At 36.3% G+C, this 23,307-nt stretch overlaps 1 protein-coding gene across 1 annotated transcript in view; it reads right to left on the bottom strand.

The window, feature by feature from the left end:
* TTBK2 (tau tubulin kinase 2) overlaps positions 1 to 23,307 on the bottom strand; it is a 62,132-nt gene that overhangs the window by 17,749 nt on the left and 21,076 nt on the right. The window contains exons 6-10 of the mRNA XM_054400331.1: positions 7,750 to 7,815; positions 7,083 to 7,175; positions 5,050 to 5,175; positions 1,982 to 2,139; positions 272 to 488 (exon numbers count right to left, since the gene is read on the bottom strand). Of these exons, the coding sequence (XP_054256306.1) occupies positions 272 to 488; positions 1,982 to 2,139; positions 5,050 to 5,175; positions 7,083 to 7,175; positions 7,750 to 7,815 (660 nt within the window). The remainder of the gene's footprint in view (positions 1 to 271; positions 489 to 1,981; positions 2,140 to 5,049; positions 5,176 to 7,082; positions 7,176 to 7,749; positions 7,816 to 23,307) is intronic.

The raw sequence follows: 23,307 nt of genomic DNA, 5'->3' as shown, positions 1-23,307 counted from the left end.
AGAATGTGTGTATGAATAAACTACAAAGAATCTCAAATTATCAGTAATCCTCTATTCATCATAGAGACCTGATAAGGTAAACCAGTCGTCTGCTTGTTCCAATATGTAAATTGCTCTAATAAAATGTGTTAGCTCTACCATTAATGTTGTTTTCTTAGATCATTCTGGCTAATCGGTATTATTAAGACTGCATTATTAATCCTATCTTATGTGCAGTATGAGGACAGGAAGCTGTTCAAAGATGCTCTTTCCAAAGCAGATTTTTAAGTACCTTACAGATCCCTTGTTTTATCTTGTTCCGATTTGCATCCATTTCTTCCCAAACGTCTTTTTCCTGAGGACGCTGGTGTCCAGGAGATCCAGGAAGTTTCTCTGGTGAGACTCCAACTGGAATACCATTCTCTCCATCACTGAGCTGTTCATCAGGGAACACTTCATCTGTGTTTTCACGCAGCAAATCTCCTGGGATAGGTGTGGCATTGGCAATGCTGAAAAAGTAGTTTACAAAAAAATTCATAAAGGTAAAAGTGTTGAGACTCTATTAAAAGAAATAAACAATTACAAGCAAAAGCATGTTTCTGTAGAAAACTGAATCTTAAAATTTATTTAGTATAAAAACTCCTACTTCTTAGCCTTCACAATTTATGTTTCTTGAATTTAGGCACATAACTAAAGGTGTAAATCATAAAACAATTACATAAAAGGTGGGGATTTTAACATTTTCAAAGCAACTGCTGAGAAAATTTGTTAGCAATCATATCCAGGATCAACTTTGCTCCTGAATCTTCCACACATGCATTTCCATTCTAAAAAATTAACAACCACTTTCATAACAGATTCCTTCCTCTCAGGATTTGGTAGAACAACAAAACGAAGTGTATGAGAAAGAGAACATTCAGCACATTAAATGCAATTTTAATAATTTTTCTTATCCAAGTGCTATTTTGGTCCAATTATTGATAATCACAGCATAAACATAATACTAATAAGACAATACATTTAAAGTAAATTCTGTAGTCCCACTGACTTGAGGCTATGTGGGGCTAAGAGGTGCAGCTCAGTGTCTGAAACCGAAGCAATGTTATTCCTGAGAAGTGAAAGGTTGGAAAGTCTGTTAAAATCACTCCTTTACAGTCACTAGAATTGTTAGCTGCAGCCAAGACTATCGGTAACCCTGGCATGATGCTAAGCATGATAATGGACTGAATCATATGCAAAATCCCTGACAACTTCAGTGTGTTCAATAGTGCACAGAGTACACCTGTGTAATATTAACACAGTTAATGCCTTGACTGACATTTATTTTAACACTTTAAAAAAAATTACCTCGAAATACTGACGTGTACATGAAATTCTGCTGCTGATTTGTAGCTTCGCTACACTGTCACTTGAGACAACCTTCATGCCTCTTAGATAAAAAGTTGAAATACTGAAGGCCTAGAACAGGCACACACAGCCCCCTGAGATGAGTAGGGTATTACTAAACATCACATCTCCTCCAACATACTTAATTACAGAAGGTGTCAAAGACCACATTAACTATTATTTTAAACATGACCAAAATAAAATTTCCTATAAAGATCCATTAGTTTTTCAAAGTTATAAGGGAATTGCAGCTAGTAGTTTGCTCCAAGGTACAGAAAACAATGGGTTTATTTCCAAGCAGTTAAAACTCAGGACATGTTTAGGTTCACAAAATATGATTTAACAAAGAAGGGACTAGCAAATTTACATGCAACTTCCTGAGCTACCTTTTATTGCTACAAATTTATGACTGCAAAGCTGATCTTTCAGGATAGTATAAACAGGAACCCTAAAAAGGGAAATACTTCAAATGCTTCCAAACTTTCACTCCTCTATTTATTCAACATCTTGCAAAAAAACCAAAAACAAATAACAAAAACAACACCTAAATTATGGAGGTAATTTCCCTTTGGTTCTCTGTGGCTGCTTTTTAATTGACCACAATATGCAGACATACCCAATTGCAGCTGGAGTAAGACGAGTGTGTAACTGGGGTGTGGTTGAAGTTGTTGTCGTTGTCAGAGAGCCATCAGTTCCACTTTTCTCCCAGTCAAAAGGGTCACTTTCAATAACCCCAAATGTTTTCATGCTGTTGTCAAACACTGACATGAGAAGCTAAAAATGAATAAAGAAGTTAATGAGCTTAATTTATACTACTTTAATGTGTGTCTTCTTCGATTTTGACTGACAATTTTCAAAAAACAAGAACGCAGTTCTCATTTTCCAAGGTTTCAAAGTCAAGTTACATGAAACTGTTTTATTTAAAAAAACCCCAAAATTCAATTGTGTTTTTATCAGTACAAAAAGGCAAAGATACACCATAGGCTTTCATGAAAAGACAGAAAGAGACACACATACGTGCATGACTGCAGCGATGCAGAATAGTATTCCCAGTAGGCAGGAAAATATATTCAGTAACCCCATTAGAAAACAAGGAAATTAATGACCAATATGTAAGGAAGGAGACTGATCTGTTAATTCATACATTTCTGTTATTTAGAACCATGCATCATTTACTTTAATGCTGACATTCATCCCACAGAAATGTCACACTGGAAGCTTTCCACCCTTATTTTATGCTATGAAAATCATCTAGAACAATTTGTGTCCATGACAGAGAAATCGCATCTACTTTCCTTGCCCTGTGGAAAAGACTTTGTCTCATTCTAGTCACTGGTGGGAAGATTATGTTCATATTGCATCATTGCTTACTCTGTAACATTTCTAAAAATAAAAAAGATACTTAAACCCCCATTTTGTTCCCCAAAAGCTAGAACTGTAGTTTTCATTCTTTCTTCCAGTTTAAGATGTTGATTTTTTTTCTCTAGCCACCATTAAAAAAAACATTCCCTTGGGCAAGTTAAAACAAATGGGAAGTTTGGATCATTTTTTTGCTATAAAGTGGCCATATCCATTTTGTCCTTACTCTCGAGAATCTTTTCTGTGCCACCCATCCTGCTCAGTTCTGAAACCCTACAGAACTGCATAGAGCCATAGCTCACTCTTCATCCCATCCATACTCCCCTTTATTCTCCTCTTCTTACATGCAGCCTCTCTAAAGTAATTTTTAAGGTCACTTTCCTTTAAATCTTTTCTACAATTTCTGCTGTAATGCAAATGCAAATTCAAATGCTTCATGATGTCAGGAGGGTGGGGCAAAGTGTGCATAAATACCTGAATAAAATAAACACACCTGACATCATGCACATTTTAGACTGTAAGCTCTTCAAAAAAGGATCCTGACCATTCTTGTTCAGTCCCTAACCATAAATACTAACAAAGAATGATACATATCAAAGGTAGGAATAACAGTGCTACAAAAAATACTAGTTAAGAGAGACCTAATATAAAATAAAGCACTTTCTCACCATCCTAAATAAACCCACCTTGCTCCAGTCTAAAGTACAAGAGCAAGACCATGTCAGATGGCTTGTGCAGCAGCTACACAGCTGCAAATGTTCCATAACCAACTGGAGGACTGTAAATTATTGGGCTGTTTCTATCATGGAGAAACTCTGTCTGTGTATCACATTAATCCCTGAGTGCACATGCTGTGTTATATACAAGCAAACCACAGTAAAAGGGTTTGTGTAAAGATAGCTCTGCATATATATTTTATCATTCAGGATACGTCATGTAAATAAAATATATTTATCAGTCTACAATCAAGGCAGTTCTATACAACAACGAAATTCCTCCAATCAGTAATTTTTACTATAGAGTAATAATAATAATTAAAAAATCTGATTCAACTTTATAACTAGGCATACAAATCAAACACAAATTTTTTTAACCATTTTCCTCACATAATTGTAAACTATAGGATAAATTCCATGAAAACTTGTAATAGAAAAGGAAAAAAAATCAAAAATAACTTTTTCAGGAAAAGTGAACATTTTCTTTATTTGTAGAAATTTTTTTTCATATTCAAAATAGGAACATCTTCAACTAAATCAGGTTACTCAGAGCCCTGTCCAACCTGACCCCAGGCTGTTTACAGGGATGGGGCAGCTACTACCTTTCTGGGCAACTTGTGACACTGTTTTCTCTCTCTCTGAGTTTAAAAACACCACCCTTTGTCATATGACAACAGACCCTGCTGAAAACTCTGTCCCAATCATTCTTACAAGTACCCTTTATGTACTGGCAAGCTGCAATAAGGTCTCCCTGGAGACCTCTCTCCTCCAGGCTGAACAGTCCCAACACTCTCAGCCTTTCTTGGTAAGAAAGGTGATCCTTCCCTCTGATCATTTTTATGGCCCTCTTCTGGATCCACAATCTTACAAAGTAAAGCACAAGAATTATTCTTATCACAATTACAATTCCAAAACCAGTAAGAATTATTTATTTGGTCAGTTGAATCAGTCCTCCATTCCTCTGCTGCTTTCCACATACTGGTATAGAATAAAGTTCTATCACTGAGTTTTAATTCTTGTTAAATCATGGGTCAACACTTAGTGAATAAGGCATATTCTAGAGCATGTTCTCTTGACACCTATCACCTTATCACCAAGCTGAGGCTGTCCATTTCAGCAGGCAATACTCTCTTAAACAAAGAAAAATGACTAGTTTTCTGGTTACCTCTGTAGGCAGTAATTCAGTCTTAAAAAGCCACCACAGCTGCATGCTATGCTTTAGCTGTATGTATTGCAGGTGCTGTGCTCCAGATTTTGGAAAACTGCCAGAATGGCTATCACAGAGCAAACAACCTGATCAATTTAAGTTAGCACCCACTGGAGGCTAGGAAGACATCACTTAATCCTAACAGAATACTGACTGCAACGCAACTGCCGATTGTTTTCAGAAACTTAACTGCATTACTCTTCCCAAATGGGGAAAAAAAAAATTCACATATTTGAACTGCAAAGTTCCCATGGCACTGGATGGTAATTAAAATAACTTCCTGGTGGCACAATTCAGAATCATTGCCAAGACTACGCAATGAAATGAAAGGAAATTGAAGATGAAACAGCATAGAATTCTGCTATTTCAAAATCAGAACAACAAAATAGACCAAATGCTTACCTGGTAGTCAGGCTTTGTAAAGTAATCTAAATTAGAAATGTGTTCCAGAAAGACGTTAAATTCTTGAGGAAGATGTTTCAACATAAGTCTGTGCTCGTACCTTTCCTTAATGGAGCCCACCTGCTCCTAGGAGTAAATAACACAATAAACATTAACACACTGTCGTTCTGTGCTACGACATACTCACCTTGTATCACACAGCTGTTCAGTACACTACTTGCCAGAAAGATGGGCAAGTACATCACACTGAACACTACTGAGGAAGGCCATTCTGCATCAGGTAGCAAGATAAAAGATTCTGTCATTGCCCTCAGTACAACAAGCCAAATAATGTACAAACTTCACACGCAATACAGAAAGCTGTTGAATTTTCTGTTTTGTTTGAACACTTCCTGATATCAAGAAATGTCATTAGGCACTCCAATCCTTCTAAAGAGCGTGTTTTAAGGATTTAAATATCCTCTTCCATCACCCGAAGTTCAATTACTTTTTGCTACATTGTGTAAGACTACCAAAACCTGTTTAGTGTAAAACAAGTACATGAAAATTGAGACGCTACCCACATACCACACTGTCATCTGCCAACGTGTAAGTCATATCAGAGGGGGAACTTTATTGCAATCTCATTTCAAAAGAAGTTGAAAGAAGCAATAATCACATAATTGGATGTTGTTTCTTTGTATACCTCACCTATGACATGTGACTAAAGGCATACTGAGTGTTCACTTTTCTTCACCAGGAAGTAAAAAAATGCCCATTTTGTTCAATATCTTCATCAATGACCTGGATGAGGACATTGTGTGTACCCTCAACAAGTTCATTGAAGATATGAATCTGGGGGTGTGGCTTGATGCACTGGAAGGCTGTGCTGCCATCCAACGTGACCTGGACAGGCTGGAAAGCCAGGCGAAGATGAACCTCATGAGGTTCAGTGAGGACAAACGCAGAGTCCTGCACCTGGGGAGGAATAACACCAGGTACCAGTACAGACTAGGGGACATCCTGCTGGAAAGCAGCTGCATGGAGAAAGCCCTTGGAGTCCTCATGGACAGCAAGTTCTCCATGGGACAGCAATGTGCCCTTGTGGCCAGAAGGGCACCCTAAGGTGCATTAAGAAAAGTGTGTCCAGCAGGTCTAGGGAGGTTCTCCTCCCCCTCTACTCTGCCCTGCTGAGACCACACCTGGAATCCTGTGCCTGGTTTTGGGTTCCCCAATTCAAGACAGACAGGGATCTGGTGGAGAGAGTCCCATCAGAGAGCTACAAGGATGACCACGGGACATGAACATCTCTCCTGTGAAGAAAGACCGAGAGAATTGGGGCTGTTTAGTCTAGAGAAGGCTGAGAGGGGCTCTTATCAACACCTATAACTATCTGTGTAGTGGGTGTCAAGATGAAGGTGATGGTCTTTTTTTCGGTCGTGCCCATTGATAGGACAAGGAACAACAGGTACAAACTAGAACACAGGAGGTTCCACCTCAACATGAGGAGACTCTTCTTTACAGTGAGGGTGATGGAGCAGTGGAGCAGGCTGTCCAGACAGGCTGTGGAGTCTCCTTCTCTGGAGACTTTCAAAACCCCCCAGGATGTGTTGCTATGCAACCTGCCCTAGATGATCCAGCTTTGGCAGGGGGGTTGGACTTGATGATCTCTAGAGGTCCCTTCCAACCCCTAACATTCTGTGATTCTGTGATTTCAGAAATAATCAAAAGTGATAAGAAATTGTAAATGTGTGATAAGGGTAATCAAAATGTATTTAAGTGAAAACAGAAAAATGCACTAAGTGACATACTTATAGTTACTTTTGCCTTGTAAAACTTCTGCAAACTAGAAGGGCAATCCAATTCCTGCCTAAAATAGTTTGTAAAACTTGATTGCTTTTTACAGCATGACACTAGCAATGAGAACTAACCCTAGAAAATACTGGAAAACGTAATGTTAAAATTCATGAACCATAGTGGAATCTTTATCGCAGCGTTCACTTGCAATGCAGAAGTGAATCTCCCTCATGCTCTTGGGTTTCACTTAGGTTTACCTTATCTTTTATTTTTCTCCAAGGCAGTTGTCCAACCACAAATTCCACCAACATGTAGAACAGGGACCAAAGGTCATCGTGCCTACCCATTTCCTGTGAAAAAAAAAAATTAACATTATTCTAATGTATCTTACAAATACCTCTATGACAAAAAGGAAGGGTGATTCTTTACTGCTCTGGATGAATACATGTGAAAATTAACATAATCAACGCTGCAAAACAAGTTCATATAATTCAGTCCAGCAACTACTCTAAGTGGAAACATACAAGTAAATTTCCATAGAGGATACAGAGAAACAAAACGGAAACTGAAGTGTGTTAAAATAATAATGTAAATCTCTACACCCCAGTATAGTGCTGTTTATTCCAATTTCAGTTTCTACTGAATATTATGAATTTTACAAAACTCAGAAAACTTCACCTTCTTAATTTATCAAGTTACAATACAATACACCAAAGGTAACTATTAAAAACCACTGTATTACTGCTACAACAGGAACTTTCTTATCCTACAGTAAAGTATATTGTCCTTTCCCAAAATTTATAACTATCAATTTGTACATAGTAAACACACACATAAGAACACAAAAAAGGAAGTCAATAGCAACTGCATTACTGACTGCTTTCAGCTACATGATATGGATCTGATATAGACTAGGATACTCACCCTGTTTCGATGAGCATTGATTGATGCATATCGTACTGTTCCTCGAAACCCAGCAACAGCTCGTGGCTGTCAAAGAACAGAGAAACAAAACAGGTGACTGTTTAACTTGGCGTCTACAAAGTGAGTTTAGAGTCACAACAAATACCATCAGAGACTTTTTGTCCTATTTTAATTTACTGTGTTTCCACAAGCTCTCAGTGGAAATAAGTAAGCACCACAAAGTAATATACGTCATAGTTTTTTTAAGTATCTCTTTACGTGAGTTTGTGCTCTCCACAAGCATGAAGTCCTGTTTAACTCATTGCTCAAAAACCTGTAGATCAGAACCATTCCTTTTTTCTCTAGTAATGAAATTATTTCTTGGTTGGAGTTTTTAAATTGTGACAAGATCTAAACCATTACGATTTCTTCCACTTGACTAAAATACAACAGTATTATGTGGCATGCACAGAAAACCAGCCATCTAGTGAAAGTGCCAGCAACATTTTCACTAACTTATTTTCTGAACTAGCAAACTAATCAATTTTTTAAGGAATTCCAAAAGCAGGAAAAGCCACAGGTAAGTCTCAAGGCTGTGGCTGAACAATACATAGCAAGGGTTGCACTACTGGCCCCAATTAAAAATATTTCATTGTTTTCTACTTTCTGAACACCAGCATTTCCTCGCCGACACCCTAGATACTGTGCAATTGTAAGTCAGCTGGTGATTTATAATCACAGAGTATGTTTTCCCATCCTTCTTTCCTTCAAATAAAGTGTTGCAAAGAATTATATCATTTGCAATAATCACAATTACTACGTATTTGCATTATAAAAAACAATAAAATCAAACTGTGGTTTGCCTAAGACAGAGCTCTAATCCATGCTACCCCCTCAACAAATCATTCTGTATAGATAGAACCGCCAGAACTGCTACATTTGCTTTATTTTATACAATCTTATTTTCCTAATCAGTAATTCTCTTTGTTTCCTTTAACAGTAATGTGAGAATCTTGAATTATCTTCCTCACATCTGACTTGTAGTTAAAGGGGTATTGGTCATCTGTCTGTCTGCCCCAGACTCATGACAGCTGTTAAGACTTTAAAATGTTTTGCACAATACATTGAAAAGTCTGTTTTGATACATAGATAAAGGTAACTGCAATACAAAATTATTGCTCTGTTAAGATAAAAACACTTTGGCCTCTCCCCATCTCTCTCTCTCTCTCTCTCTCTCTCTATATATATATATCTATATATATATCTGTATAATTCCTTCTGTATGGGTGTAATTTCTTCTTATCCACCAGAGAGCTGTCATTTAGGTACATCAGGAGCTGCCATTACTGTTAGTAACCCTATCAGTTAAACCCAGCAGGATAATGGAGCAACATCTTTAAAAAGGATTCAACAGTCCAAATAATCAATGTCTGCCTGAGTGGTATGATAAGAGCTGAAGCAGTGTTAGTTGAGAAGAAGATTATTTTCTAGGATGCTCTTATCACAGACAGGATCTCAGATATTCCATAAATGTTATGTTTTGCACATTGGCATAAAGTTTCAGGGTGCTCGGAACACATTTTGTGTCCAGACAGGACAGACAATTGGGTTATTATCTTGTAAGTACATCATATTCCATACCCTGCAATGAAGGGTGAACACTAATAGTTGCAGAAATTTCACAGTACTGTGTAATTATAAAAAGAATAGCTTGAAATGCTCTGGGACTGCTTATTTTCAGGAAAAAAACATAAATTTTCCTCAAAAGAAACATTTCCCAAAGGACTTAAATCTCCTTTTTAGTACTTTGGAAGATCAGCAAACCATCCAATTAAGAATAATACAGCATTGCTGCCAAGGCAATCAAAACACAGGTAAATTACCAAAAGGATGCAGTTTGACAAATAGCACTTCTTCAGAAGGGTGCCAAGAGCTTAACTTTAAAACAAATGGAAATACAAATTCAGTAAATTCCAAGAGTATGAGGTTTCAGAATATGAAACCTAAAGCCTCAGGTTCTGGTCTGGATGTTCAAAAGCAAGAACTACAATCAGCTTTACTAAGTTAAATATTTTCATTCTTCTGAGAATAATGTAAAATACGAAAGCAACAGCGAAATGAGGCTTTTATTCCTTGAGTAGCAACTTTAATTTCTAACTAGCACAAAACATTACAGTTGCTTAACCAGAAAGGCTATCATGACACTAACTACATGAATGAAGGCTCTACTATCTACACATCAGGTTTGTCCATTTATAGACTTCCGAGCAGTCAGAAAACTTCTGAAATTGTTTCAGAGCTCTTTATGCATCTCACAATGGCTCATGTAGCAAAAGAGAAATACTACTGGCAATAATAGCAGCTTCCTGAATGACTCACCACAATTTTTCAAATAAAATTCCTCTCTGCTATTATAATAATGCTAATTTGTTTTCAGACACCTCCATTTTTTTTTCCTGAGCTCATCTGCCACAAACTGGATAACAAAAAAAATCCTAAAGCACTCTGCAGAAACATAGTTTATAGTATAGTCTTCCAGATGCCTTCCCTAAGAAACCTGCTACCACAGCAACTGAGCTTCATTAAAGCAAAGTAGATTTCCCTGTTGAGAAAAAAAAAAAATCTTCATAGGTGCATTCTTTTTCAGTCATCACAGGTGACTGTTAAGACAGCAAGAGAATCTACAGCATTTTATGGAGCCCATAGATGTAAAGACCATTTGTACTAAAGAGATAACATGTCCTATATTTCCATACAACTGTGAATTCCATTGACATCCTTGATTAAAATGGATCACATCTACATTCCTTTCCATGGCAAATACCATAATCAACGTTCTCCTGTCTTTGTACTTAAATTTAGTGGGGGCCATAGACATGCCCAGGTGCTATCTCGGTTGAAGGGACCCACCAACAGTCCACTCAGCAGTGGGCTCCATTCTTCAGCTCTTCCACATTTAACAGCTTTATTTATCTTGTATTCACCCAATTTATTTTTGGCAACTATCATTGCCATGTTTTTCCTTCAGATATGAGTAAGAAAGCTTTTGCAATAGACAACTCTCAAATTGGCACAGGAAACCCAAGAAATTAGGTCAGACTTCTTAGATTCTGACCTGCAGGAAAAAAAAAATCCTACAAAATTTTGCCTTAAATCTGATACTACATTAGCAGCAATGGCCACACAGATGGCACTGTTTATTAGAATAAGGGATATAATTTCTAAGAAGGCCAGAGTTCTTCCATACTTTTATTTGACACAAAACAGATTGCTAGTCTTCTACAAAACTCTAACTTGTTTGCATCAGTTTTAAACAGTTTTTCCTAACAGAATTAGCTGAAGCACTGATCTGGAAGCCAGAGCTGTCTCAGATTTGAAGATACATGCATATGAAACAGAGCCAACGACTATGAAGAAATTTTCTATGCATAAAAGGTATTTTTTCATGCACCAACAGTTTTCTTGGTGCATGGGAACACAGGACAATATCTTAGATAAACTACATGCAGGAAATTAGGAGTTCCTAAAAAAGTGAACTATTTCCTCTAAGCACAACAGGTTTGCCAATTCCTTAGACACACTATGCTTGCAAACCTGTCTACAACTGTTATTTCTTTGGAGGGGCTGTGGAAGAGGCAAATCTCACTCCCTAGTTTTGTCTCTCAGTTTACTGCTCTGAACAACACTGGAAATGTTATGCAAAGCAAAACATTAGCTTTTTACTGCAGTCATGGAAACTAGACAATAAACATGAAAAAAAAACCCCAGTAATTATTCTTCACATTATATCCAACACACACCATCATTCCTTCTATTAGTCAGGGAATGACTCATAATTCTTAAGTTTTTTTAAGTTCTGGATTGAGGAACCAACACAAACAGTGAACCCCACCTTCCTGGTGCTGCCTCCAAAGCCAAGTTCTCAAGTGCATAGGGGTGTGGGCAGAGAAGTAGCCACCTCCATCACTCTATCTCCATTTGTTAGAGGTAGAATCCTCCTTTCTGATCTTTTCCTTTATATAAAGTCAATTTTCTACCTCTTTTACCCACCAGGAATATTATTTCTGAGATTGGAACTGTACTCAGTTCCAGTTCTTTGGAACCTATTTTTGTAACAAATGGCTTCAACAATGCACATTCTGATGCCCCTTAGCAATCTAATTCAATGCCTTGCATGTGTTAGCTCCAGTTCAAAGTAAATGAAAAATTCAGGGATCATGTATGCAAGGAAAGAGCGAGCAGATGAAATACAGTTGCCATTACAAGACGTTATACATCTCAATCAGTTTTCATGTACGGGCAGCTACTCAAACCAACACTTTTAGCTCTCTACAGAAACCACATCAGACATTAAACCCCAAGTACTTGCACTTAGAACTTGTTATCGACCCACCTCCCGCAACTGTCAGTATGATGCATTGTTTGGACTCAGATCTACCTAAACAAAAGCTGTGATTTCCAAAAATTGATTGCAGCTGCGTGATCCCACACTACCTAGTTCCAGCAGAAGCTGGGTAACAAGCAGAGTTAACATCTAACAGTACAATCAGATTTTGCTATTGAGGGTGTTAACAAAGACGTGGTGACAAACGAAAATTTAACTCCAACTGCCTGTGCTATAGAGGGAGTATAGAGCTATAGAGCCTGTGCTATAAAGAGCATCACCATCTCCAAGGCAGCAATTGAACCACTACTAAGATACTCAGTTTTCAACCTGGTGTTCTTACTTCACTGATGTGACACACGAGCTGAAAATGGCAATCATTCCAAAGCTGATTCATGAGCAGACAAAAAGTCTGGAAGTGGTAACAATCTACTAACTGTCTGTCACAAACCTGAATTTAATGCACTGAAAAAAAATTACGTAGGATAAATCTGCCATTTATATTTTTGCTTTGCCCTGTGCAATCTTTCTTCTTTCTCCTATAGCAGGAGCTATGACAGAAATTACTGTAAGAAGCCGACTACCTACACAAACCAGCTAATGCTCTGGCAGACAATATCCCCAGACAGCAGAGTATTGTTTTACTTATCTCCCTAAGTAAACATTTTATGGTTACACTGCATTATGGAAAGTCTTGTGCTCTTAGCAGAGTGGAGAACTAAGGCCTTCATTTTTAATTGTTTTATACATATCATATTTAGTACTTATAATGAATATACCATAGAGCTACATCAATCCATTAGTACTTATTTCAGCAGCAAACTTACTTTCAACTAAGAATAAGCAAAAGGTCTCAAGCAAGCCAAGGTACATCAAAACCCACATTTTCCTCTTTATCTTTTAATTCTTCTAACTATTCAAAATAAATTTTCATAACTCAGCATTTAGTCCATAGCTCAGAAAGAATTAGCAGATAATTTCTGTTTTGATTTCAGTTTGCTTCCATTTTCACATGGAAATAAAATTTTACCAGACCAAATAATCTGTATATTAAACTAACAGGACAGCTCTCAGAAGCTTCCAGTTCCTGCAAGTTTAATGGAAATTGGTGATTAGAGACAGAACCCAAATTAGCACCTTGACAGAGAGGCAGACAGCTAAAATTCAATTAAAATGGCTCAAATCAATCTTAACAGACACTAATCAGTTGGTCAATCAGCATGTAATTTAGATGGCAAGTAGGCACATCTCCAGTCCCAAAACTGCAAATTACATACTGGTCAGAAAAGTGTAGTATAAAGCTCAAAATACTAAGAAATTTGGAGGGCATAAAAGAAGCAGTACAGAAAACCATAGGAAATCAGCAAGTTTTAACATTCATAGAACAAATGGATTTTTTTTTTTTCAAAGATGATATTGAATCTCAGTGGAAACATCATTTCTCATTTTTTTTAAGACGGACTGTTACAGCCCATTCCCCTGGGCTTCTATCAGTTCTACACAAAGTAAAGGAACTGCTGTATCAGAATATGGAACAGCTATACAGCACACAGGACTTTCTAACTAAAATTGTTCAATAATGTTTGGATATGGTATCAGTGTTCTGCACACCACAGGAAAGGAGCAGGAAAATGCCAACAATATAACCCAAACAATCACAAAGTATTGCACTATGAGAATTAAGTATTTTTCACGTCTCAACTATTTATCAACATGTTTGTTCAATCTGGCAGGATATTAACAGATTGCGTGTTCTTATTTTTCATCCCAAACACCAGCTCACAGAGATTCTTCTTCGCAAAGAAATAACCATACATCATTTTCTCAAGTTTTTAATTTCATTTAATTACTGCAAGACTACTCCATAGAGATGTTACCAAATAGTATCACACCACATGAAATTAATTTATCTATTATTCTTACTTGTGCTACTTTCTAAGTCTAAGTCATAATGCTGGGGTTTTTTTTATCTTTTTATATTAACTCGCTACTTGCTTTGCAGTATCACATACCAGACACCAGTTGTCTGTCTCTAGAACACTGATTTCCTTCAGCTCTTCTTTGTCAATATTAGGATCATGTTCACATGATGCTAACAATGCTACATAGATACATTATAAGACTGTGCTTTACATAATTTTGTTCTATGTCCCTGAAGCAAGTTATAGCAGGCAAACAAATAAATAGTGTTACACCAGCAGGTATAACAAAGCTGTATGTTTATAGCTGCCTATCACTATTACATCACAGATTATATCACTGTTAGGTATACCACAGTTATATAGTACTTCCAAAACTTTTCTAGTGTAAGAATTTTTTAAAATCTCTTTATTCATAAATAATGGTTACACAAACCTGTGCAAACTCTCTCTCTTGTCTTTCACTATACCACTAACTCAGAAATAGTGCCTGGAAATGACCCATGCCGTAATTCTCACACAGACTTCTGCTTAGAAAACAAACAAAACAAAAGGTGCTTGGCTTAGTCTCTCCAGCAAGTAGAGATTTCCATGTAGGACATTTTGACATAAAAGTTTAAGGGTGGGGGGAAGGAGGATGAATTAGGCTCCAGTCTTTGTTGACTTAGATGACATGAGGGAAAGAATGATGGTATAGCCTCATTCTCAAATAACCTATATGTTTACATCTTGTATTGAATGCCTTTGGTATTATATCATAATTCCTTGGCAACAGAACTGAGATTTATAGAGAAAATAAAAAGCTGTAATAATTCATCTTAGATTCTTCAACACAACTCTATTTACTGAAACAAAGATTTTGTTTTCTTTAAAGCAGCTCATTTTTTAAAAAGCTATCAACCAGCAAATGCTTAGCTCAGAATTTTGAAGGCAATCTTGCAAGCCACATCTGTTTCCAAAAATATGTGCAATATAGTCTGACTGATGCAGATTTAGGGAGAAGAAAAAAAAAAGCTGAAAGCATAGTTTTAAAATACTTGATCTTTAGACTTTTGCTGTTGTTGCTGTTGTTGTTCTACAGTAGAAACATGTACACGAATTAATTTTATAGACATGGAAAGACAGAAGTAAGCTGTGACAGGAACAGAGAGTCATTGCTACTTTTGATTCATTATTTATTTATACAAATACCTATTTTATAAAAAAAGAACACAGAGTAAATACTTTCCACCTCCCTTTTCAGGAGCTTACTGCATTCTGTTTGGCAGCTGAATTATATCACATGTTTCTCTATTGCTCCTTCCTTTATTCTTTTACGTCATAATGGACTGTCTAGTTAAAGACACTTCATCCTGAGAACTTCTCACACCATGTTTTACCATGCATAGGTCTTTGCTTTGTAACCACTAGAACTGAAGCGTCCAGTACACAACGGACAGCTCTCATGCCAACGCTGAGAAGTGACTTGTCACTTCCCTGCTCCAAAAAAATTATGCTGCAAGATAATGGTGTGTTCACTCAAAGAGACACCTTACCAAAGTTCTACTTTAAAGTATATCAATGTGTAAAATCCTCAGAGAACTGTTACACAGATATGCTTTCTCTATCGTCCTTCCCATAATTCGAATCTTTCTTTGACAGTAAGGAGGAGAGGGTAATGGTGTCCTAAGTCTGGTACAGCGGTAATGAAGAGAACCCTTCACAGAGCATGAGCAGATTCACCCTGTGGGACCATGGAAGTGCCTCTTGTGCCCTGCCTGAACAGAGCCCTTGCTCGGTGTCACAGGGTGCCTCCAGGCTAAGCTTGAGAATGCACACTGAGCTGTTCAAGTTCTTGTGATTTTCAGAAACAGATTACCAAAAGAATAAAAGGGAAGGATAAACCAGGATTAACCTAAGGTTCAAATTCCACGCTGGAACATTTCATGTAGAGCACCTACAATTCAGAAATACTTCTCTGTCACATTCACCACGTGTGGCCCAGATAACACCACCCTAACTACACAGCAGTGCAGTTATAAGCCAGACATGACTCCAGTAAGCACTACTCACACAAGAGTGACAATTTAAAAAGGAGGATAAAAAGAAGAGAGAAGGTATGTGGATAAATTTTAGAGAATTTTGTGTAAGCTTCAGTGGTAACATAATAAGAGTTAGTGGCAACTTGAAGGTAAAAATGAAGTTAAGAAAAGCTCAAAAACTGTATTGCAATTTCAAGTGACAACACATGTTAAATATGAGACAGGCATTATACAGCCGAGGAAGATCAGAAGAGGAAAAAATAAATATGATTTTAGTTGTTTAGGAGCAAGCACATAAACCTCAACTTATCATAGCCATGTATAAAGTACTGTTAGGAACTGAGAGAGAGTATTACTGAGAAATGATAGCATAAGGTAAATGACAGCAACAAAATGCTTCTCAACAGGATGAAACTACCTCCCAACAGCACATTTAACATAATGACATGGACCATTACCCCACAGCATCTGGCTTTCAACAATTTCGAAGAGAGGTCTTGTTAGTCCAGTTAACATATTTTAGCCAATTATTTATTCTGTTTAATATGGAGCACTGTGAATTCAAACAGCTCCTTGGAATTTTTTTTTTTTTTTACTATTTGGTTATGCTCTCATAGAATCCACTGTTTAATATTGTTCTCATAACATGTGTTCTAGTTGTCCCTGCATTTTGCTTTAATCTGTGTTACTCAAAGCAGAGAATGTTATCAAGGAACTTCCTGATTGTTAAATAAAACCAAAACCTGATATATTTCACAATTTTCTGGAGGTGACTGAAGTGCTGCCAGTAATTTAAATTTAATAGGGGGTCTCAGTTTAATGCACATGCAATGTTCAGTAACAATTCTGGATCAACTTCCAGTATATAACATCTTATTTATAGTAAATGCATACAGTCAAGGTATTATGCAGGAGTTAGTTGCTGATACAAATTCTAAATAATCAGTGGCACTGGACGAAATAAAGAAAAGTGCTCCAGTTTTACTCAGTACTATTTGTGGACCACTTCCGACACTCTTTTGTAAAAGCAATATCAGTGTTTGCAGATTGAGCTATAACAGCATTTACTCAAAAAGATTCACAGTCATCTTTCTTTCCTACCATCACCACCGTAGCTTTACCATTATCCCATCTTTTTGCACATCATTAAAACATTTAATAAATTTACTTCCACTCTTTCAGTACCATAAAAACTATGTTTTCTTCCAAACACAGAAAAGAACAGTCTGCAATTCTTTGGTCAAGAGGACAGGAGGTAAAACACAGTAAGATGGAAGTACTCTCTAGTCCACCTCAGCAATCAAGATAATCCAGAATATTAAAAAAAACCCATGCAATTCAAATGCATAATCATTCCCAAATTTTCATAAAGTGAAAACCAAAACAAAAGAATAAATATGCAAGAAATTTCTACCAACTATATCAATATTTAACTGAGGTGCAACAGACTTCAAAAGCTTTCAGAGTATTTAATACTCTGGTTTGATATTTACCAACACATCTCCTTGCAACACTCTGCGCAGCATTTTTTGTTGGGTTTTTTTATGGGTTTATTTTGGGGGTTTTGTTGTTTAATTTCTTTTTCTTTAAATAATTCAGTTTCTTCAAGTGTATTTCCAGGACACCATCTGTCATCCTAAAGTGAATCTTGAAGATAAAAATTCATTTGCTGGAAAATCCTCAGAACCTGAGGGCACTGAGGAAAGGCAAGCAACATTTCACTGATCTGGTACATAAACACCTGAATAAAATAACATGTACAGTATTTGATGTGAAAAGGTTTGTCACTGCTTCCCTAGATAATAAAAGATCTAAGCATTTGCATTCACAATTGCTTTCACTGCATTTTTCTAACAGTCAGACTGTGCAGCAGCTGGTGCATCTTACATTTTAGCAGGAGACGAGAGACAATTTTGTTACTGCCAGGTCACCAACAAAGAGAATGAGGAACTCCTCATAAAATTTTGGAGGATACTCTTCTGTCCTCTGGATTTCAATACTATTTTTAATGTTTAAAGTAAGAGTTTTGTGACTCCTTTAGTGCAAAAAACGATCAGAAAAAAACAGTGCAACATTTCGTGGTGATCTAAAAACCAGGAATTCCCAGCTTGGTAAGTGTAAGATTTAAAATTTCCACATATCAAAAACAAAACCAAAACAAAACCAAAACCAAGACAAAACAAAACAAAACAACAAACAAAAACAAACAAAAAAAATCCAGCAAATTGGATCTAAAATATCATAAACCTCCTTAATGTATGTTTAAATAATGTAATTTTCATTTTTTACTTAGTTCCAATAAATACATGAAAGTTTTGACACTTGAAATTAAGGTCATGATAAACAAACCTATGAGGGTGGGAATTCTGTAGAAGGTTTTCATTTTGTTTAAATAACAGCTGAAGAACAACCCAAAAAACTAGTCACTGAGATGGGAAGGAGAAGGGTGGGAAGAGCAGGGAAAGCAGTCTTAAGGTAACTCTTGCCTTGACCCAAAAAGCCTTTTTTATCAAAAATACAGCATTTCCACAGACAAAATGAAGTCTCCTCAAAATATCTTTTAATTCACTAACTAGAATACTCCCAAAAAGGAAGCTCATGTTCCAAACAGAGCACCAAACTGGAAAAAAAAAAAAGGAATTTTCTCCTTTATTCATCTTTGCTGAGTCCAAATCACCAGACTCAAGGGACTAGCTGCTAATTTGCATGATTCTCTAGGCTGCCAGTCAGTGAGACCTGTACACTGACTAGAAAAAGACAGATGTTTTAGGGTAAAAGGTTTTATCTGAGTATCACCTTCTTATGGATAGTTTTGCAGTTGTATTTTTCCACAGCTTTGTCAGCTGTTTGCCTACATTACACTACTTTCTTTGTAAAATAAGTACAATTCAGTTATTTGAAGTCCACACAAATTAAAAAAAAAAAAAAACCAATTCAAAAGCAAACAAGCAAACTGCAGACAAAATCTCCCAGGCCTCTGACAATACATGAGGCATAAATTTATGTATTTTTAAAGAATTATGATCTCAAATTAATTTTTAAAGGTTAATCTGTTTAACAAGAAAGACTAATTTGCAAACAAGCAAAGTGGCTTCTTTTTTCTTTTATTTTGCTTTCTTTGTATTACATGCAATAGTACCTCAAAGAACAGTGGTTAAGTTTTTGAAGTGATCAAAACAGGAGTGATGACAACTGCCCAAGAGCTAGCTGATAATGTTAAGAATGCAAATGTCCTTAGCATTTTGTCCCTCAAGGTTTTCTATTTCTGTACCACAGCTGACACCTTCACTTTCATTATCACCAGGTGAATAGAGACATGTAAACTGAAGGCTGTATGAAGTTAATGATTTATTCTTTGTCTTAAGAAAAAACAAATGCTAGTAGTACTTAATTCAGCTATCACTAAACAATGGGAAATTAAATGGTAGATAAAATAACACTTTGATAACACTCAAAGACTACTGATCTGATAAATACATGAAATTTGTATCCTGTTAAATGTATTTGCCTGATCATTAGAGTCTTCCCACAACTGAACTCTGATTACCCTAAGTAATCAATTCTTATCTACACCATTAATTCAGTTATTGGTTTCCTCTCTCCAACAATTTATTCCCCTGCTCCTTTATTCTTTCAACAGTCGACATCACCCATAATAGTTTTTGTTCTCCTTCCCACACTTTTCTCTCTTTCAAGCTTTTCATCACTAGACAAGGTTCCTCCTGCTGCTTTATCAACTTCCATTCTAGAATTTAATTTTACACCTATCCCAAACACCTGCATTCTAGTACTATGCCCAACATGTAAAATTTACTTTCTGAAGTTTATGCATACACACTACTGCCTGAATTTCCATATTCTTCATCCTATTCCCAATGACATACATATTTTTGTTTGAGGTTTCCCAAAAGTTTATGCGGTCAAAAAATATTTGCCAAGCAAACAAAAATAAAGTGGACAACGAGTTAAGCTTCAGGTCACTGAAAACAGCAGCACAGTTGCAAAAAAATTTGTTCATGTGTTATTTGTTTATAGAAGTATCTCACAGTTTAAAACAGGTTATGCTAGAGACGCTTTTTTTACTTTTTATGGACTGCTTTTGGATGTTCAGAACAACTTTGTTCTAGTAAAATAGCACTATACATCTTGAATGCACATGCTTCCATGGACAAGAAAAAAAAATTACCCTCTGTAATTAGTAAACTATGTTAACAGAGTGAATACATTTCCAAAAATCGTATCTGCAAGAGTTTTCCTATTATTCTTTAAGTGAATATACCATACATAAGAAAGTGACAGAATTTCATTTGTACTCTGAGGTAGAGAATGCTACCTACATCTAGCATATGGCATTGGCATTTGTATTTAAGATCTCCCCTGAAATATTTGAAGTTTTTTTCATTATATATTTAAGTCTGACTTCAAGTTCTTCAGCTAATAAAACAAAGTTAAATGATTTAAATGAAAAATATAAAATAACATTACATAAGCTCTTGTTTTCAAATAAATGTGAATTATTCAACACCCTTCCAAGCAACTGTACGATACTCATTTGTCATTACTTTCTTTCTTACATCCTTCAGAATCTTACAAGCTGCAAAAAAATGCTTGTTCTGACTTCTAAGTTCTAACCAGATAATAATGTCAGATCCATACAACTTAATGAACTGCCTTCACTACTCTCTTCATCATGTTCATACATTTTACAAATATCTTACACTGAGATACAAGGGCCATATCCCTCTCTGAAGTCAGCTCCTTACAAATACGGTCACCCAGACAGCTGCAAGACAGGACAACGAATCAATTTCAAAATCAGCAATTAAAAGATATTTTATCTTACAGCCATGCTTCTGAGAGAGAACTATTTGTAGCATGAAAGTTTGCTAAACTGGTGGGGGCATTTTTGCTTTATATTTTTATGTTAATCTATTTTTCTTTCCATTTTGAAGATTTACCAGTTGAAGTAGATCACTACAGCAAAATTGTAAGAAAACTGCAACTACAACAGATCATTTTAAGGCTAATACCTGTAACAAGTGGGAAACTGTGCCTGCTGACTGAAAAAAAACCCAAGAGAATCTAAAAATTCTGTGACCTGAAGATGAGCAATGAAGGTATTTCATTTGGCAGTATGTTCAGATACCGAGGCAGACTAATAAAGCTTGAACACAAATATCTTCATTACATAAAATCGTATCTCAAAACACTTCCTCCCATAATTTTTTGAAATGAACTCTTACTCCTTTTTGTAAAGATAGGTGACATTTTCCTATAAGGAAAATACTGAATTTAAAGTCACCATTCAGACAATGGTTATAGAATACCAGAAAATACTTGTAATTCTCTAATACTTGTCACAGCATCCGTTCCATCCTTTTTTTCCAGCTTTACTACAGATTGCTACCCAAACAATCAACATGTAAAAAATAAGACTTAGAAACTCTGCATTTGCTTTGTAGGAAAAGGGAATAAAAACAGTTACAACTAAAATATTTGGGAAATAAAATGAAGATGTATTGTTGCACTGATTTCTGAAAGAGGGTTCTGATACTGTTGGAGGAAGAAATTGAAGAGTTCTGCAGAGAGGCTATAAAAGGCTGCAGTGTAGGAAAAGACACACGTAAAACAGCAAAAAATAGCAATGATGAAAGCACAAGGGAAACCAGTTAGAGCAAGGAAGAAAATTTGACACTAGTTTTTAAAACAAAATGCATATGATTCTCTGTTTGTAACAATCTATTCTCAATTTTAAAACCTGGTGGAACTCCTCTGCTCTAACTCCATGACATCCTTTGTATTGAAAGCTTAGGTCACATGGAATGCATGACTCAACACATCACTAGTTGATAAATAAGGAAAACCTACCTGATAATTGAGAAGAGAAACAAATATTTTATGTGAACTATTTGTGACCTTCAGTTATGTAATCCAAGGGTGAAAAATCAGGCTACTGCAAATCCCACTGGGAATTATCAGTGCACACTAGCAGCAGTTCATACGGAAGCTGCTGCCTGCTGACTTCAAAAGCTTAAGCTTTGTGACTGTTCTGCACTTTTCTTGAAAAAGAGGGTTTGATGGGTACAAAAATGTGGCAATAAACAAGACATTAATACCTACAGAAGCAATTTCTTAATATTCCATCATATTCTTGGAGTATAAGCTACAATATAACTCCTTCAAGTCTTATTTTTTCACTTTCGAAATCAGTCATACTGTCACCTGGCTGCTGCAAACCAGATGAAGGTCATTTTAGATAATGTAATCCAAGGGTGAAAAATCATGGTATTGCAAATCCCACTGGGGGAAAAAAAAAAAAAAAGTGAAATGGGCTGAAAACTGCTTGCTCCTCAATTCCATGAACAGGCAATCCACATGTGACACTCCAAAATGCAATGAAAAATACCATAAGCACTGCAAGTGCTGAACAACCGAATTGCTCACTTGGGACTCCACTTTCTGCTCTCTAAATATTACTTTCTGAGAAGCTCTTTATATTAAACCTGCATTTTTTCAAAACAGTGTTTATATATGAGCAGCTACAGCTGGATGGACTCCCTAGTAGCCTGGTTTTAATGCTGCTAAATCACCAGGGAGTCTGACATTAAGATGGGTAGTACAAAGATGAACATCTCTGGAAATGGCACTGAGATATCTTAGGATCTGACAAGCATGACAGCAAAACTCTGGGGGATCTTTTAATACAGAAGTATGGCTTGAAGCCTTCATGGAATTAGTTGGGATGATCTTCAAGAAAAGCTTTCTCATTCTAAGCTCTCTGCCTTGACCATTCTTTAAGGTGAGAAGTCTAAGGACACACCGTAACTTCTCAGGGATAAAATAACAAACTACAACAAAAAATCCTCCCTCCAAACCGGTCTATAAGAAGCTATTAGTAACCAAAGTGAAAATGCAGTCTTGAAACTACTGCTTTCAGCAATTCCAACTAAGAAGCCAGCAATATGTACACAGCACATGCATAAATAAGACTTCCTATCATTCATGAATGGTTTCTTGTATTAGAAAATAATATTTTCCATATGCAGTATTATCTCCACCTTTGTGTAGGTCTGTATAGACTGGTACCAAATTCTGCTTTTTGCTGTTAAGCACACCTTCCACTTAAACCTTGAATAATAATTAGAGTCATAAGAGACTGTATTAGAAGGTTTAAGGGTCAAACAAAGATTATTTTCAACTCCTACCAAAAAAATAAAGAAAGAAAGAATAAAAAGGTGATTTTCCAGTTTTGTTT

The sequence above is a fragment of the Indicator indicator genome, chromosome 4 (assembly GCF_027791375.1).
Source record: "Indicator indicator isolate 239-I01 chromosome 4, UM_Iind_1.1, whole genome shotgun sequence".
In the NCBI taxonomy this organism is placed as follows: domain Eukaryota; kingdom Metazoa; phylum Chordata; class Aves; order Piciformes; family Indicatoridae; genus Indicator; species Indicator indicator.
Note: the sequence above shows the minus strand (reverse complement) of the source record. Positions and strands in the feature narration are given on the sequence as shown.